The sequence below is a fragment of the Aristolochia californica genome, unplaced genomic scaffold (genome assembly GCF_029961685.1).
Source record: "Aristolochia californica isolate CCGP_79_NKW_82.1479 unplaced genomic scaffold, dmAriCali1.0.hap1 SCAF_1, whole genome shotgun sequence".
Taxonomy (NCBI): Eukaryota; Viridiplantae; Streptophyta; class Magnoliopsida; order Piperales; family Aristolochiaceae; genus Aristolochia; species Aristolochia californica.
This window is the reverse complement of record NW_027181770.1, coordinates 7466711-7485648: the sequence shown is the minus strand read 5'-3', so window position 1 is coordinate 7485648 and position 18938 is coordinate 7466711. Positions and strand designations below refer to the sequence as shown.

General features: G+C 35.4%; 1 protein-coding gene across 2 annotated transcripts in view; it reads right to left on the bottom strand.

Moving 5' to 3' along the window:
• Nucleotides 1–6061, bottom strand: part of LOC137944479 (2-isopropylmalate synthase A-like) — a 49425-nt gene extending 43364 nt beyond the window's left edge. The window contains exons 1-11 of one of the 2 annotated variants that reach the window (XM_068790171.1): nt 5307–6061; nt 4918–5131; nt 4698–4778; nt 4504–4596; nt 4295–4381; nt 3766–3866; nt 3431–3464; nt 3259–3333; nt 3007–3090; nt 2173–2307; nt 961–1838 (exon numbers count right to left, since the gene is read on the bottom strand). In XM_068790171.1, coding sequence (XP_068646272.1) covers nt 1779–1838; nt 2173–2307; nt 3007–3090; nt 3259–3333; nt 3431–3464; nt 3766–3866; nt 4295–4381; nt 4504–4596; nt 4698–4778; nt 4918–5131; nt 5307–5950 — 1608 coding nt within the window. In that variant the 5' untranslated portion in view covers nt 5951–6061 and the 3' untranslated portion in view covers nt 961–1778. Of the gene's footprint in view, nt 1–960; nt 1839–2172; nt 2308–3006; nt 3091–3258; nt 3334–3430; nt 3465–3765; nt 3867–4294; nt 4382–4503; nt 4597–4697; nt 4779–4917; nt 5132–5306 lie in introns of those variants that run through there. The other variant, XM_068790166.1, reaches the window with a different exon arrangement.
• Nucleotides 6062–18938: the final 12877 nt, after the last annotated feature.

The window sequence follows — 18938 nt, the reverse complement described above, 5'->3', positions numbered from 1 at the left end:
ATCGTATGAGGAAATTCAGCAGTTATTACAGCGACTGGGTCAACTGACTGCTTCTCAGACTACCGAGACTCCTCCTTCTTCCTCAGTCAGTGCCACGATGGCTAGTACAGGTATGAATGCACTAAATGTGTCTCATTCCCCCTCTTGGATCATTGATTCAGGAGCCTCTACCCACATGTCAGGTATGCCCTTTCTATTTCAGTCTATTAGCATCTCATTCATATCGTCGAGTTACTTTAGCTGATGGATCCACCTCTCCCATTCAGGGGGAGGGTATAGTTCGCACTACTCCACAAATATCCTTAGATTCTATTTTATTTGTACCAAGTTTCTAGTTAATCTCTTGTTTGTGAGTCATATAACTATATCCTTAAACTATTCAGTAACCTTTTATCCTACTTCTTGTGTTTTCCAGGACTTGCAGACGAAGAGGACGATTGGTTCAGGACATGAGAAGCGAGGGTTCTACATGCTGGATGATGTATCCATTTCTTGAGATGTAGCTCTCACTACTACAGATTCTTCTTACTTGTGGCATCTGCGCTTGGGACATCCCTCACCAGCTAAGTTGCGTCAGTCTTTTCCTTTTCTGCCAACCGATATTTCATTTGATTGTGAATCCTGTCAGTTGGGAAAGCATACTAAGCCCCAGTTTCCCAGTTAGTTCTAGTCAAATCACCAAGTTGTTTGAATTAGTCCACTATGATGTATGGGGTCCATGTCGGGTTCCTAGCCCATTTGGTTTTAAGTATTTTTTGTCGTTCATTGATGATTTCAATAGAATCACTTGAGTGTATCTCCTACGGGAGAAGTCCGAAGTATTTGATGTATTCCTCAATTTTTTCAATGAAATAAAAAATCAATTTGGTGCATGTGTTCATGTACTTCGTACTGACAATGGTTTGGAATATCTTAACCATAAATTTTCAATATTTTGTGATTCTCATGATATTACCCATCAAACATCCTACCCTTATACACCACAACAAAATGGGGTGGTTGAACATAAAAATAGACATTTCCTTGAGGTTACAAGGACACTATTATTGCATATGAATGTTCCTAAATCTTTTTGGAGAGATACAGTTTTAACTTCGTGCTACTTGGTTAATCGTATGCCCTCAACTGTTTTGAGTGGTCAAGTTCCACTTCAGATTTAAAAACCCAATTGTATATTGTTTGGTGTGGTTCCTCATATTTTGGATGTACTTGTTTTGTTCATATGCTTGGAACTTCAGTCGATAAGTTGTCACCTCAATTTATTAAATGTGTTTTTTGGGATATTCTCGTCAACAAAAAGGGTACAAATGTTATGATCCTATTCAACGAAAAACATGTGTCAACCGATGTGACATTTTTTGAACATACTCCATATTTTTTATCATCTATTGAGCTTCCTATATCACCTGAATCTCCTTCAGACTGTCTTGTTCCTATTGCAGTTTTGGATGTACCAACATCATCGAGTTCTTCATTGCCTCTTTGTGTTTACAGTCGTTGCTCTCGTACTCCTGTAGTGCTTCCAGCAGTTACCTCTACAGAGCTCTCTTCTCGTGATCCACCAGCTTCCTCATTGCCTGCAGATCCTGTTGTCTCTGATTTGGACCTGCCTATTAGTCTACGAAAAGGTAAACGGTCTTGTACTTCTCATCCGATATCCAAATATGTGTCACTTGATTTTTTGTTCCCATCCTTCAAGTCCTTTGCTATGTCATTGTCTACTTCCCATATATCTCGTTCAGTGCAAGAAGCCCTGTGCTCTCCAGAATGGAAACAAGCTATGGATGATGAGATGAGTGCTTTGGTGTCTCGAGGAACATGGAATCTATGTGATCCACCTGCAGGAGCAGCTATTGTGGGGTGGCGTTAGGTTTATACTATCAAATATAATGTTGATGGCTCTATTGAATAGTACAAAGCTCGACTGATAGCGAAAGGGTATACGCAAACTTTTGGAGTAGATGTCTTTGAGACATTCTCTCCAGTGGCCCGACTTACTTCAGTACGTATCTTAATATTTGTGGCTAATCATTTTGGGATAGGGCCTTGGACCCAATTTAACAACTTGATTGTGACAAACTTTAATTACTACTCGGGAAGCAGATAGATTGAAATTATATAAACCAAAGTAATTACAAGAAAATCTTTTGAAAGCAAAGTTCCAGTTCCTACCTTAACAATGCTATCAATGGCGTTATAAGCTGCATCTACCGGACCAGTGCCTACTGAACATGCAATACGTTCAGTCCCATCAACACCTATCAATTTCACAGTTGCAGTAGAAAGACCAAGTGTCCCAGATGTAACCTACACATGCAGGGTAAATGTTAAAATGGTTTACAACTAATAGACTAAAGCTCCGATAGTGTCGTCCCTGGTTGGAAATTTATATCCCAGGAAAAGCTAGAAATGTTTTTCTTAGGATACACATTTCTAAAAAACCTTAAGATAAAATCTTATCAGTGCCTTAATTGGAAATTAAATGGAAAATTTTAGAAATTTCTAAGGAAAATTAATGGACCTGTTAGTGCCTTTTCCAGGGAAATAAAATAATCAATCTCATACATTACCCCAATAAATTTTCAGTAAAATAAAATGTCAAATACAAAATTGTCATAAAAAATTGCCTTGTGCTGAAAGTATTTTAGCATCAATTGTCAAATACTTATTCAAAAATTCTCCATATGGTTTTCAAGCCCATCTTGGCTGGAAAATCTTACCTGGAAAATAATATGATTTTCCTGGTAAGAGTTTCCAAATAGAAAAGTATTTCCAAGAAATATGAGGCACTAACGGTTCTTGAAAATGTATTTCTACTAGAAATGTCTTTCTAGTATTTCCTGGAAAAGGCACTAACAGAGCCATAGAATTTTATCTGAAGGTTTCTTGGAAATGTGTATCCTAGGAAAAACATTTCTAGCTTTTCTTGGGATATAAATTTTCGACCAAAAGGCACTAACTGGGCCTAAGTGTATCAGCAAAGACTTCTAAGTATCTTTAATTTACCTGCAGATCACCTAGTGACCAAAGAACCTGTGGCTGGAAAATTTCATCAGAGACTAATGCTTCTAGATCATCATCTGTGAGATGCTGCCAAACAAGATGTTTTAGCACATATAAAACAAGAAAAGTAAAAGAATTATATACTTCATGATACTATTACTGCAATATATATCTCAAAACCAACAATATCCAATATTATTTTTGGAGACTAAGACATGCAGAGATTCTGAGTTTGGAATTTTCAGCTAGTTACACCTTCTTTTTCTCTGCTACAGCTTTGAAACGCCAGAAGACATCGTCAAGCTCTTTAGTCTCCAATTCATATCCCAGCTGACAAGACATCAGAACATACCATTCAGGAACCAATCAGATTCTCCAGTGAAATGAATAAAAATAAAAAAGATACATTTTACATAAAGTTATGTACCTCCAAAAGCCTAGACCTAAGAGCATGACGCCCACTGTTTGATTAGAAAAATAAAAAGGAAAATCCCATCAATACTTCATTTGACATAATGGTGACCCAAAAGGCTAATGCTGAATCCAGAAATCGGACAAGAATCTTCACATCGTTAGAAACATGTTAAAAGAGAGCACTTTGTCAATTACAATAATTGATAAAGAAAGAAACATAGTAACCACATGAACCAAGGGAAGACAGAACATTAGCTAATTCACATAGTCAGCCATAACATGAAAGGAAAGATGCAAGACAACATGGCATGAACTTATTTTAGCATGCATTACAACAAAATATCATACCTGAGCTTTCCCAATACAATACCAGATTCATTAGATCTTGTGAGTCCAATATCCTCAGGAGAGATGATTTCATAAGTGCCTTTGAACTTAAGCATTCCATCCTAGAAAATATAAAATTATTGAATAGATATAAGCCTGTAAGTTCAGTCCACTTACTGAGCAAATATACACTATCTATGAACAAATCCACACAACAAGATGGAGGGGGAAAAAAACAACTAGTACAGGCCAATTTATAGAATAGGTAGAAAAATATGACACTTAATAACCAAATATGCAACTCTACACACACACAAACCCCAACACTAAATCCATTCCATCCGAGTGAACACCTAGTCAGGGAATTAGGTATACACCTTTACGCTTAGTAAAACAGGTGACTTAATAAACAAATGTGTAGTAACTCACAATGCAAGTAATGCACAGACCCTAAACCCTAAACCCATTCCATATGAAAATCCCAATGTATTGGATACGTATAAACCTTTTCAAGTGTAGCAAAATATAGCACTTGTCCACTTTTTCCTACCTGGTGAATCCCACTTTCATGAGCAAAAGCATTCGCCCCAACTATTGCCTTATGAGGCTGTACATGGAGTCCAGAATATTCTGCAACCTATAATTGAACATTCATGAAAGGAAAAAATTCAATAACGAGATAAACAAATATTTTCTCGAGTTGCATGGTCTTAAGAAAGAAAATTCAATAGATGATTTAAACTGGAAATGAATAAATACCATTTTGCTTGCCATAACAATGTGCCTGGTGTTAACCCCAGTATAAAGACCTCCAAGAAGCTCCTGACCTCGGCATTTTATAGCCATAACAACCTATAATAGATAAGGAGAAATAGCAAAATCATTTAACAGAATTAGATTAAAGATCAGATATTATTTGATATTGTTATTTAAGAAAAAAAATCAATACATACTTCCTCCAAGGAAGCATTTCCAGCTCTTTCACCAATACCATTTACAGTAACTTCTAACTGCCTTGCCCCTGCATGGGCGCCCTGATTTAATTTCCAGAGGAATTAGTAAATAATCCCAACTTCCAGCAAACGGAGCCATGATCAAAGAAATTAAGAATGAATTAAAACAAAACACTGAGAGAGAGAGAGAGAGAGAGAGAGAGAGAAAAGGTTGATATACAGCTAATGTGTTAGCAGTTGCAAGTCCAAGGTCATTCTGACAATGTGTCGAAATGATCACATTCTCAATCCCAGGAGTGTTGGCTTTGATGTCAGCGATTAATAGTCCAAATTCTGACGGAAGTGTATAACCAACTGTATCAGGAATATTGAGGGTCGTCGCCCCAGCCTTAATAACTTCCCCAAGTACTTGGTAAAGAAATTCTCTGTCTGATCTGATAACACCAAGAAAAAACAAGATCAAAACGTACACTTCGAGTAAAACCCAATCGATATCTAACAATAAATACAAACAGAACATGTCGAAAATTCTACTAGAGACTTGTTGCGGATAGTAACCAAATGAGCACAGAAAATTAAACCCATATGCAGCAAATATCGAATATTCACCGTCCGGCGTCTTCGGGGCTGAATTCCACATCAGCACAACCTAAACTCCTGGCATAAGCGACCATGTCCCTTGCAATTGCAACCACCTCCTCCCTTGACTTCTTGAGCTTATAATTCAAATGAATATCACTCGTGGCAATGAAAGTATGAACTCTTGGCAACTTCGCGTACTTGACAGCCTCCCAGGCGGCATCAATATCGGCTTTGTTGCATCTGGAAAGACCACAAATGACAGGTACATGGCCGTCGTCACCCACGGCATTACCAACGTCCATGGCAATGGACTTGACCGCTTCAAAATCATCTCGCGAGGCAGCAGGGAATCCGGCCTCAATTATATCAACACCGAGGCGGGCAAGCTGTCGAGCGATATCGATCTTCTCCTTGGCGGTCATGGTGGCGCCGGGTGATTGCTCGCCGTCGCGGAGAGTGGTGTCGAAGATGCGGATGTAGCCGGGGTTTGGAATGTGATTGGGAATGTAGGAAGGGCGCGGGGAGAGGGAGCATTTGGTGGTAAAGCGAGAGGAGGAAGCATTAGGGAGAGAGAAGACGTGAGGTTTGGGGGAGAAAAGAGAGCAAGGGAGTTTGGGGCAGAAGGTAGATGTGCAGAACTTAGGGTTTGCGAATGTGGAGGCGGAAGCCATGGGAAAGGGAGGGCTGGAGACTGTAACACCAGAGTGGCCAAGACAGCGAGAAGATGGCAGCCAACAGGATAGCGAGTTACAATTTTTGAGTATTCTTCACTGTGTAAAAGTGAAAAGTGAACTCTCGGGGAAAGTGGCTTCAGGATCAATAGTCATCGGAGAATGAAAATGAATTATATAGATTCGTTTAAGTGAAAAATGAGTGAAAATAAAGTGACCTTCATTTATTGTTGGATTTTAATGAAAAACTACTAATATAATTTTATTAATATAAATATTTTATTTCTTTATTTATTTATTATATTTATGGATTTTAATATTATATTAAATTACTAATTAATTTAAGAGTGATAATTAAGATATTAAAAGTAAGAATTTGATCAAGTATCTAAAGTAAATATTTTTGTTTAAGTATTCTATTTTTTATAATTAAATAAATTAATATTTGTATTTTACTTTATAATTATTGTATTAATTTAGACTAAACAAAAATCTTTCAAAATACCCTATTTATTTATTTGTTATATTTGTGACTTTTAATAGTATATTAAATTACTAATTTAAGAGTGATAATTTAGATATTGTAAAAGTAAGAATTTAATTAAGTATCTAGACATTATAAAAGTAACCATGTTTGTTTAGGTATATTATTTTTATATATTAATTAAAAAATATTTTTAATTTTTAATTAAAAAGTTAAATAAAAACTATCTTAATAAAGTTAAATCTATCAGAGTATTTTATTAATTAACGCATTCTCCACTTTCCACTAAAATTTTTATTATGCACACTAACATAATAAAGTATTTTACATTGTATTTGAGCACACTAACACAAAAAAAGTAATTCACTTTTACTTTCCCTTATACTTTCAAAGTGCACTAACTTCCCGCCCCCCCTTGAGGAAAATATCTTGAGGATGATAGCCAACATTTCATAATTACAATTACACAATTTTGATTATTAATATATAAAAATCCAGGAGGTGACATTCTTATTTTAATATTAGTCTAACATCATTTGTTATAATAATTTCATAACATAATACTAACTTAAATCTTATATGTAATATGGTTTTCATAGCTATGTAATATTAAGCTAATTGCCTAGTTGTATTTAATATCAAACATTATACTTTGATATTATTATTATTTACTTACTTATTTATTATTTTAAGACTTTTCATGACAATAATAGGAAGCATTAAAATATGGTATTATTATATGATATTTACTATCATACTATTTTAATATAATATGTAATTAATATATAATAACAAATTACTAATTTAAAACTTTATGTAATTGTATGTAACAATAATTCATAAATAGAATGATTATGTTTTGATAATTATAAAATCAAATTATAGTATTATTATGCGTTAATTTATTAAAATATAATCAATTAATGTTAATGACTTATCAACAATACTTTAATGGCTTTGTTAGTGCCCTCTTTAAGTGAAATGTATATCACTTACGCTGGGTAAAATGTGTTAAAACCCGTTAGTACCCTCTGTAAGTTGGGAGGGAAAGTAAATTACAAATGTAATATACTTTCCCCCGTTTTAGGCATGCGAGGAAAAGTGAATTCAAAGGGGTCGAACTCTGAATTCATTTTCCCTCCATCAATCACATCAAGTTGTCGGGAGGGCTATCGAATGAAAGGGTTTTGGAGAAAAAAAAATTTCAACTCGACCTTCACCGATTTCAATCGCCCCCTCTGTGACCTCTCCCCGACGCTCGATTCTCTTCCTCTTGTCATCCCCAGCACTGACAACCTTCGGCGACTTATCTCCCCTCTCTACAACCTCTCCGGCTCGATTCGAAAGAAACTAGGGTAAAACCTTCTTCCTGGAAATCGATGGTATTCTTTTTATTGTTTCTGAATTCGTTTGCTTCTCATTTTAATTTTTGGCTCCATTTTCGGAATCGTTTTCTACCTCTGCAACCTGTCTCACTAGATTCAACCGTTTTGTTTAGTGAGCTCGAGTCTGAGAGGTGGAGAACTCGCACTAGGTTGATGCAAGTGGTTGGTTGGCTGTGAAATTAAATTATTGTTTTGGATCAAACAGTGAGAAGCACTCCTGTATTCTTTAAAGTCTTTGAGTTTGGATCCTAATGTTATGTAAGATGGATTGAGTAGCCAATTTTTAGCGTTTTATGAAATGATCAATTACCTATGTGCCCCTTAAGCATTGGAAAAAATGCTTACTTGCCTATTCAATCTTTACATAAATTACTTTCATACTTTGTTGTCAATTTATTTTGACATACACAGGAATACAAAAATACCTACACAATGATATATGAATCTCCATAAGTTGTATCTATGAGTCATTCATTCAATGTTGGCCCAGACACCTGACATGGGGACCTGTCTTATACCTTATTAATTGTAGGCACTGATGTGATACATGGTCCACATTTTGGATCCTAATGCTGTGAAAGATGGATTGAGTAGCCAATTTTTAGCGTTTTCTAAAATGATCAATTACCTATATGTCCCTTAAGCATTGGAAAAATGCCTACTTGCCTATTCAATCTTTACATAAATTACTATCATACGTTGTTGTCAATTTATTTTGGCATAACAGGAATAAAAAATACGTACACAATGATATATGAATCTCCATATGTTGTATCTATGAGTCACTCATTCCATGTTGGCCCAGACAACTGACGTGGGGACCTGTCTTATACCTTATTAATTGTAGGCACTGATGTGATACATGGTCCATGACAGCGGCTAGCCAATACACCCAAAAGACAGATCTATTGGGTGCAAAAAGCTACCGCCTACAAGAGTGGATAGAACCACTTTGACACCCACCCCGCCCATTCTTGACTGCCTCTCACGGGATTCAAACGCAGGACGTGACGTGCCCAGCTCTGATACCATGACAACAGCTAGCCAATACACACAACAGACTGATCTTTTAGGTGCGGAAAGCTACCGCCTACAGGAGTGGATGGAACCACTCTGACAACTTTCAGAAGTTATGCCACTCTTGAGAAACCCTAGTAGACACAGTTCATTTGACTTTCTCTCAGTTTATTGTTTGATTCATATTTAATCTTTTCAGTCCTAGTTTGTGAATTAGCTTTCTAACTTTACTGATGAAATTGTATTTCTGTATATCACTTGTAAATTTTGGGGAAATACAAATGGCACTAAACTTTGATGCATCAACACTCCCTTGTAGGAGATGCAAGAAGACACATTTTCCGTGAAATTGATTCCACCACCTGAGTATAAATTAAAAAGTTGGCCGGCATCTATAATCAAATTCAAAGAAATACTCATGGCCGACCATACTCACATTTGCATCCAACCTCATGAATTGTTCTATCATAGTCGAACTTTCATCATCTTTACCTAGAAAGCAGAATAAGGAAAGGTAAAAAGTTAAGACTGACATAGAAGTAAATGAATTTTGCTAAACTTTTCATAATCACAAATCAAGATCAATCAACAATCTCTTTCAATAAAAAAATAAGAACTAAAAAAAGGATCAATCATTAATGAACTTTTCAATTGCACACAACAAAGAAAGAAGGAAATTGCATTATTTTTTTGGTTAACCAAACATACTTTGTTCACCACAACTCAAGTTTTTATTTGGCTCCTTAAAAACACATGCTCAAATAGGGTTACTAACCCATGTAACACGTAGATAGATCAGAAGGAAGATAATGGAAATTACAGGAATGAAGATTATCAAACATAAATGCATAGAAAGAGGGATTTCTACTGATGTGTACAAAGAAAAGAAAAAAAAATATGTTTTACCAAAACCTGCAAGGACTTTTCACAGTTTCTTTCTAAATTAAATGCATATGGTGCTTCAATCATGATGAAAAATTCCGTTGTGTCTTCTTCACTGCCATCTTCCATTAAAGAAGTGTCTAATGGATGACTATGATGGTGAATAAACGAATTTAGGAAAATTGTGATAAAGACATCACATGAAAAAACTATGTGCCCAGAAGTTTATTAGCTTTCAAATATACCAGAATAGTTGGCTGCCTTGTCAAGAGACCAACTAATAAAGAATTTTTTTTATTTCTTTTCAGTAAATGAAAGAGAATTTCCCCTTTTCTATAAAAAAAAAGACAATTTTCTTTAATCCAAAAGTAATTTTTAGAGAGCTCCTCAAGTAACTCTTTTCAACGCCTCATTTCTTGTGCTATACTATGTCCTAACTTTTTGTACATAGCGTTTATTACTTTATGTTTCACCTTAGATCCCTATTATAACATATATTGCCTGCGAATTACTTGTCAAATGAAAAGATTCACCACTTTAACCCAAAGAATTACTTAGAGAAAGTAAATTGAGATCATCGATAATTTCAATGAACATATATCAGTAATAATATTTGTTGAAATTGAATCCAGGTCCATCCCTAAATGACTAGCCAAGTTAGGAGGTTACTTCCCACATAGTGACCATAGGATGTTTTTAAACACTTACTAATGTGGATTATTCTCCATAACACTCCCCATCACATCCAGGCTTACACAAATAGACAACAGGTCTTAGACATGAACTACACAACACTAGTAGGGTACAAACTGGGGCCAATAGGCAATTAAGCCAGATGTCTTACTCTGATACCATGTTGAAGTAGAGTCCAGGTTTATCCGAAAATGATTAGACAAAATAGGAGGTCATTTCTCAACGAGTAACCATAGAATATTTTTTAACACTAATTTATGTGGGAATATTCTCATTAAGAACATCAAATCATAATTTAACTACAAGAAAAAAAGTCAGATACATAATCCTGTTCACCAAATATATATACAAGTAAGAGCTTCTTCTTCTCTTTTGCCTCATTAATTGCTTTAGAAATGGAACCTTTGAATGTTAATGATGAAATAAAACTCTCCATCTGTCTCAAACAAAAAAAAAGGAAGGGTGTTAAGTAGAAAAACTTATTCCTAGCTTTAGAAAATCAATAGAATGAAAGTATAAAAAAACTACTAGTGTTGTATAACTACAATACTTTTCAGTGCTTACAACTTATGGAGGGAAAGCCCCAATTACTTATATCATTAAAATCATCAATTACAAAACATTACAATCAACATCTGATATATTCCACATCCAATATGCATCGAACATAGATGATTAGAACAAATTGGAAAAGTGTAAAACTTTCTTAGTGAAGTAAGAATTTTGGTTTCAATTATTTTAAAAGTCGTCTTCAATAGAAACATAAGCCCCTTTGGCATCCCAGGAACCGGAGACAACTTTGGTAATATATGGAATCCCTTCGACAAAAAGTTATAACAGAAACACAAAAGGATTCATAGTATCTTTTCTTTTTCAAGCATCATAACCTTGTTTCCTTATAACATCATTTCTTTTCAAATATTGGAATCTTTTACTTTAGAAGGAAAAAAAAAGTGGAGCCTCGTGGGCCAACAAACGTGATTCTTAGTAACATAGTTTCTAATATAAATGAAAAATAAAACTATATATGAGCATTATAAAATCTCAAAATCATACTTTAGAATAAAAATAAATTTAGATATCAAAAAAATTCCTTGACATGGAAATAAATAATAATTCAGCTCATGTCTTGGATTTAGTATAAGGACTTAAGAACTAATATTTAATTTCACATCACACACATTTGTGATCAAGATTTACTTTTATAATGTCCAGAAGCTTAATCAAATTGTTACTTTCACAATATCTAAATTTCACTCTTAAGTTAAAAATTAGATATAATATTAAAAGTCATGAATTTACATAAAAAATAAGATATTTTATTATATAAAAATACTTTTTGAAAGTACATAATTCATATATTTTATTTGAAAAAAGTTAAAGGGGCAAGAGAGGAGAGGGTCAAGAGGCTGACAATAGGAAAGAGCTAGAGCACGACGAGAGGAAAAAAATGAGCGAAATAATGGATGTCGAGAGTGAGAGGAAGCAAGAGAATAAAAGGTGTTAGAGGTGGGCTCAAGCCCACAAGGAAGAAAACCCACACATCCAAGAGGTGGCATATGGGTAAATAAGAAGACTTCTCATAAAGATGGCATGAAGATGTAATTATTTATCTATTTATGTCTCTTCTTCTCTTATAATGTTGTAGCCCTAAGGGCATTGTAAAAAAACTATAAATAGAGGCCTTTAGCTAAGAGGTAGAGCATAAAGCTCTCTCTTCTCTTCTCAAATTCGTCCAAACTCTCCTCTCCCTTTTCTTGGAAGTTGATCTCTAAACTCTCTCATTTCTCTCTTCTTCTCTTCTTCTCCTCCTTCTCTTCTCCCTCTTTGGCTTGAAATTATTATGAAGGAGTCTTAAATCCTACATGGTATCAGATTCGAGGATTTAGGACTCCCACATTGAAGTGATGCTTATATACCTTTGAAGGTTTCATGCAAAGTGCCCTTGAAGGAAGATATTCAACCATGGAAAGATAAGTGATTTCTGGTTATATTTTTCCTTACATTCATACTATGTACCGAGCCCTTAGTCTCTATATTGCATCAAGAAACAAATAGCTTTCGTATGAGAAGTTGTGAAAGCTAATATTTGGTATTTAAATGATATCTCACATATTTCAAGTTTGATCAAGATCGATTGCCTACAAGGTTATGAAGACCTATTGATTATGAAGTTGATGGTTATATGATGGAAGAATGACATGAGACTTGCATGAGACTTAGCTTGATCTCTCATTATTCAAGACAAGTTGTTTACTTGATTTTTGGATTAAATCAAGTCGGTTTATGAAATTGTTTGAGGGACTTTGCCAAGCTCAAAGAGTAGTTGGTTTTTGGTAATTTATGATTTTTTGGAATTACTAATTCCTTCTCCAACCCTTTAAGACTTTTGATCAATTTCATTGCCGAAAGGATTTTTGGAAGTGTGTAAGGGGAATGTGTCTTTTTAAGTGATAAATATGACACCTGTCATATGGAAAAGTTAAGCCATGCATGAGTTAAGAACCAGCCACGAGTTAAGTTTTGTAAGACCAAAAGGAAGATTTGAATTCGTATTATGTGAGTAATTGATCTACTCCACTTAAGATACAATTTTTGGTTTATTTGGAGCCTGATTTAGTGGCTAATATAGTGGATAAGAATTTATCTTTATTTGAAAGTGGCTGGTATTTGAAAGAAGGTTATTCAAATTTGATTAAGTGGATTAGTTTTCATTTTGGTAACACATGAGCATCCCAATATCGGGATTTCAGTTTGAATACAAGTTCGAATTTTTTGGACTTTAAGGTCCTTTGAATTTAAAATTCGGATTGGGAGGAAGGCAATCACCTCACTTAGGTTACCTCTTTTTTTGGACAACATATGCTTTAATTGCTCCTCAAGCTTGATTATTGGATTATATCAATTCTACTTCAATCCATATCAGGTCTTCAATACTGGATTATAGCAATTGCGCCATCTTAATTGGAGTTTTAGTTAGAATGGATCTTCATCATATCCTCCTTTTCTTTGTGTTTTACTAAGCATTGGGTTGACTTAAGATGGCCGAAGGAAATACGAATAGTAAGAGTGACATACTCAAAATTACTATTATTCCCTTAAGGGGATTATCCAATTATCTTAGTTGATCTCGATCAGTAAGAAGGTTTCTTATTACTCGAGACCTTCTTGGTCACTTAACCAACCCTTCTCCACCGATTGATGAAGAAAATCAATCATATCTAAAGTGGGTTAAGGATGACAATTTGGTAATTACTTGGCTTATTAATAGTATGGAAGAATATGTAGCCAACAATGTTCTCCATTTAGAATCACCCAAATAGATTTGGGATACTTGTACTAAGTTATACTCTACTACGACTTCTTTACAAAAGTTATTTGATGTATTACAAAACATGCTCAATACTAAGCCTGGAGACAATATTCATGAATTTTTTGCTCGATTTTGGGGTCTACTTCAAGAGTGAAAGATCACTCAACCATACTCTACCGATATTTCGATTCAAGAGAGGCAAAGGGAAGTTATAGTGGCAACAATTTGTTTGACAAATATCAAGCCATACCTTGAAGTTGCTAAGACACAACTTCTTAGCTCCTCCGTACTACCGTCCTTTGATGAAATAAGTGTCACATACTGTGAATCCTTGATCCATCTCTTAATTCAAATAATGATGCTTCATCTGTTATGTATTCAAGTAATAGAGGTACAACATCCTCCAACCGAGGCCACAGTAGAAATTCTAGAGGAGGCCGAACAAGAGGTGGTAGAACCGGTCCTAGCTACTCTCGCACAGAGCTTTGAATATGCACTTATTGTGGTTATTAAAACCATATTGTGGAAAATTGTTGGAAGCTTCATGGAAAACTAGAATGGGCTACAACTACTCCAACCTCCGTTACCAATGATAAACGGGAAGAAAAGGCTAAATCGCAAATCGGGAAGATGACTCTCACTCATGAAGACTATGTAACATTTGAGAAAATGAAGTCATTCCTAGGATCTTCCCTTACATTACCTACGACTGCTACCACTAGTGCTTCAGGTATGTTTTCTTCCACTTCTTCCTCATCATCTTGGATAATAGACTCTGTGGCCTCCAATCATCTCTTAGGTAACAAACATATGCTAATATTTTTATCTTCATGTATTCCCGATAAGTTTGTTACTATAGTTAATAGTACCCAAACCAAAGTACTTAGCAAGAGATCATCTTCTATCACACCCTCTATCCCACTTCGAGATGTCCTATTTGTACCTCAACTCCCTTTAAATTTACTCTTGATAAGTCAGCTCTCAAAACATTTAAATTGCTTTGTCACCTTCTCACCCTCTTCTTGTGTATTCCTGGATCTAACAACCAAAGTGGATGATTGGTGGAGGCTATGAAATAGTGGGTTTATATTACTTAGACCTGCCTCTATTAGCTGCACTTTCATCCTCTCCATCCGAGGCACAACTTTGGCTCAACTGGCTTGTCCATCCTTCTACATCTTCTCTTCCACATTTATTTCCTTCTTTAAAGTATTTGTCTACTTTAAATTGTGAGGTTTGTCAGTTAAGCAAACACCAGCGGAGTACATATTCTCCTCGCTCTACCAATAAAAGTGTTGCTCCCTTTTCTCTAGTACATTCTGATGTATGGGGACCCTGAGTGTCTCCAATATGTCTTAAGTTAAATATTTTATTACTTTTTTGATGATTTTACTCGGGTTACTTAGTTATATCTATTTAAAAAAGATCTGACATATTTACTATCTTTAAAGTCTTTCATGCTATGGTATTAACCCAATTTGGTAAGAAAATTCAGATACTTAGGTCTAATAATGCTAAAGAGTACTTGTTTAGTGAGTTTTAGTCATTCTATGAAGGTAATGGCCTTATCCATCAAACATCTTGTACCTACACACCTCAACAAAATGGTGTTGCTGAAAGAAATAACCGTCATCTCCTTGAGGTTGCTCGGGGCCTCCTATACTCGATGAAAGTACCCCACTTTTATTGGTCTCATGCCATACTTATGGCATGTTTCCTTATTAATAGGTTATCTTCATCTGTACTTGGTCATATGACTCCATATTCTTTATTATTTCCTAGTGAAGTCCCATTTTCTCTTCTTGTAAAGGTCTTTGGGTGTGCTTGTTTTGTCCATATGACATCTCCTCAGAAAAGTAAACTTGCTCCTCGTTCTATTAAGTGCATTTTCTTGGGTTACTCTCGCACCAAAAAAGGTTATGTCTGTTACAATCCTACCCTTCGGAAATTACTTGTGTCTTGGGATGTGATCTTTTTTCAGGACACCTCATTCTATTCCTCGGATGATGCTCCTCCGGGTTTGTCATTCCCTGCTACCACTCCTCGTCCATTTGTGCCCTTTAATGCCGATGTCACTCCGCCCTCGAAGCGAAGACCGATGTTACACCTATTCCAACTCTGTGTTTGTCATTCTATCCTATTATCGCTTGCTGCTAACTCTTCATGGCCCGTCTATCTACTCAATGTCAAAAATGTTTTCTTAAATGGTGATATGCGCAAGGAAATTTATATAATTCAACCACCTGGTTATGTGGTTGAAGGGGAATCCATATGCCACTTAAAGAATTCCTTATATGGTATTAAACAGTCCCCTCGGGCTTGGTTTGATAAATTTAGCCAAGCACTACTATGGTTTGGATTTCGTCGGTGCTTAGTAGATCATTTGGTATTTATTAAAGATATCTCAAAAGAAAAGATATTATTGGCTGTGTATGTTGATGATATTGTCTTAACCAGCAATTATGCGAATAACATACAAGAAGTAAAAAAAAATGATATGTCATGAATTTAAAACTAAAGATCTTGGACTTCTAAATTATTTTCTGTGCATAGAAGTTCTTCAGTCCAAGTATGGGATAATATTATCTCAGAAGAAGTATGTCTTGGACCTCTTCGAAGAAACGGGAATGATGGGGTGCCACCCAGTTGACACACCTATGGATGCAAATATTAAATTATGTGCAAGTTTTGGAGAAGATGTTGATATTGGAAAATATCAAAGACTTGTGGGCAAACTTATCTACCTCATGGTAACTAGACTAGACATATCATATATTGTAAGAGTGGTGAGTTAGTACATGCATAAACTACAATTTACCCATTGGCAAGCCTTGGAAAGGATATTACGTTACTTAAAAAGAGCCCCAGGAAGAGGATTGCTTTATAAGAAAAATGGCCACATCAACATAGAAGGTTTCTCAGACACAGAATGGGTTGGATCATGTGATGGCAGGATGTCCACTTCTTGACATTGCACTCTTATTGGAGGGAACCTGCATACATAGAGAAGCAAAAAGCAAATGTAGTTGCTGTCAGAGTGGTTCCATCCACTCTTGTAGGTGGTAGCTTTCCGCACCTAACAGATCGGTCTGTTGGGTGTATTGGCTAGCCGCTGTCATGGTATCAGAGCTGGGCACGCCACGTCCCGCGTTCGAATCCCGTGAAAGGCGGTCAAGAATGGGTGGGGTGGGTGTCAGAGTGGTTCCGTCCACTCTTGTAGGCGGTAGCTTTCTGCACCTAACAGATCGGTCTGTTGGGTGTATTGGCTAGCCGCTATCAGTTGCGAGATCTAGTGTGGAAGCAGAATACAGGGCTATGGCTCACACAGTCCATGAACTCCTATGGATCAGGTCCCTTCTTACCGAATTAGGATTTTATAAAGGAGGTTTTATGGGTTTATATTGTGATAACCAAGCAACTATTCATATCACTTCAAATCCGATATTCCATGAAAAGACCAAACACATTGAGGTGGACTACCACTTTATACATGAAAAATTTCAAGCAGGTATAATCTCCCTCAAACATGTTTCATCACAGGAGCAAGTAGCTGATATTCTTACTAAATTGGCTACGTCTAAGATCCTATCTTTTATATGTGGCAAGCTCGATATTTATAATGTCTTTTCTCGTCCAGTTTGAGGGGGAGTGTTAAAAGGTGGCTCAAACTCACACGTCCAAGGAAGAAAGTCCACACATCCAAAGGGTGACATATGGGTAAATAAGAAGACTTCTCATAAAGATGTAATTACTTATTTATGTCTCTTCTCTTATAATGTTGTAGCCCTGAGTGCATTATAAAAATACTACAAATAGAGGCTCTGGCTAAGAGGTAGAACATAAAGTTTTCTCATCTCTTCTCAAATTCGTCCAAACTCTCCTCTTCCTTCTTTTGAAAGTTGATCTTTAAACTCTCTCTTTTCTCTCTTCGTCTCTTTTTCTCCTCCTTCATCTCCTCTTCCTCTTTGGTTCAAGATCATTATGAAGGAGTCCTAAATTCTACAAAAGACTAGGTGTCGATGGCGAGAATAAAAGTGAATTCAGAGGGTGAAGCCTTGAATTTCACTTTCATTCATTTTAAGTGGCACACACTAACACTTTTGGGCCAGTGAAAGTGAATTCGACTTCACTTTCACTTTCTCTCAGCAGCACTAAGGGCACCTAGTTTGATTGCATATTTAACTTCGCTATTCCTTTGTACTGCTTCAGTGTGTTTACGACAAAATAATCCTAACTTTCCTTCCATAACTCAAGGTGTATAGAATTTGTTTAACATAAGAATTTAACTCCAAGTAAACACTGATTTAGATGACACAAGTGCAATTACCATTCATTTAGGAGGATTATAGTCACTAGGGTTGCTTTGGAATTGAATCTAATTCTAAATTAATAGTAATTAAGAGGTTGGTTCATGTTGGCCAATGAATGGAAATAGTCTCTATGACTTGGCACAAGTGGAATAACCTTTTTTTTTTTTTTTTCAATGAGAGCTTGGCAACATGGTCTATGAATGGAAAGAAGCAAAACCCCCTTCCTCCTTCCTCTTCTTATGCATAGAGAAGGATGATCCTTCTTTTATTGCCAAGAGGGGCTAAAGTTCTCTTTAAGTTAATGTAGAAGCAATATATATATGTATAGATATCCAAGTACTTTTTATAGTAGATAGTCCTTGTACATCAATCATCGTTGTAGTTTAGTGTCTTTTATATGCATTTTCATACATAGAATTCGGCTTCTTTCATATTTTATACATTGTTTTCTTACAATAAATCTAAGACAAATAGGGTCATATTAGGGGCTCTTCTCTCACAATGCATAAAATTTTAAATTACTTGCAAATTTTATTTTATCAATAATAAATATATTTTATTTAATATTTATCAATTTAAAAATTTAAAGAGAATCGCCAAATTATTCCAAGGAGTTTGAGGTCAAACTACTAAGGATATATTTGTGCCAATAGGAAAGTATAGTAAAAAATATCATAGAAAAAATTTTCATTGATTTTCTAACATTTGCACCACTTTTAAGGATGGAAATTTTTTTCTCGAGATTTTTCTTGATTCTTCTTGCCTTTAAGAAATGTTAAAAAAGATATTTTTTTTTTCTAATGATCCAATAGGAAACTATAGGAAAATAAGCCAAAAAATAACTAAAATTTTGTTTAATCACTTACCTAATACTTTTAACCTTATTTTTATTATTTATAAAAAA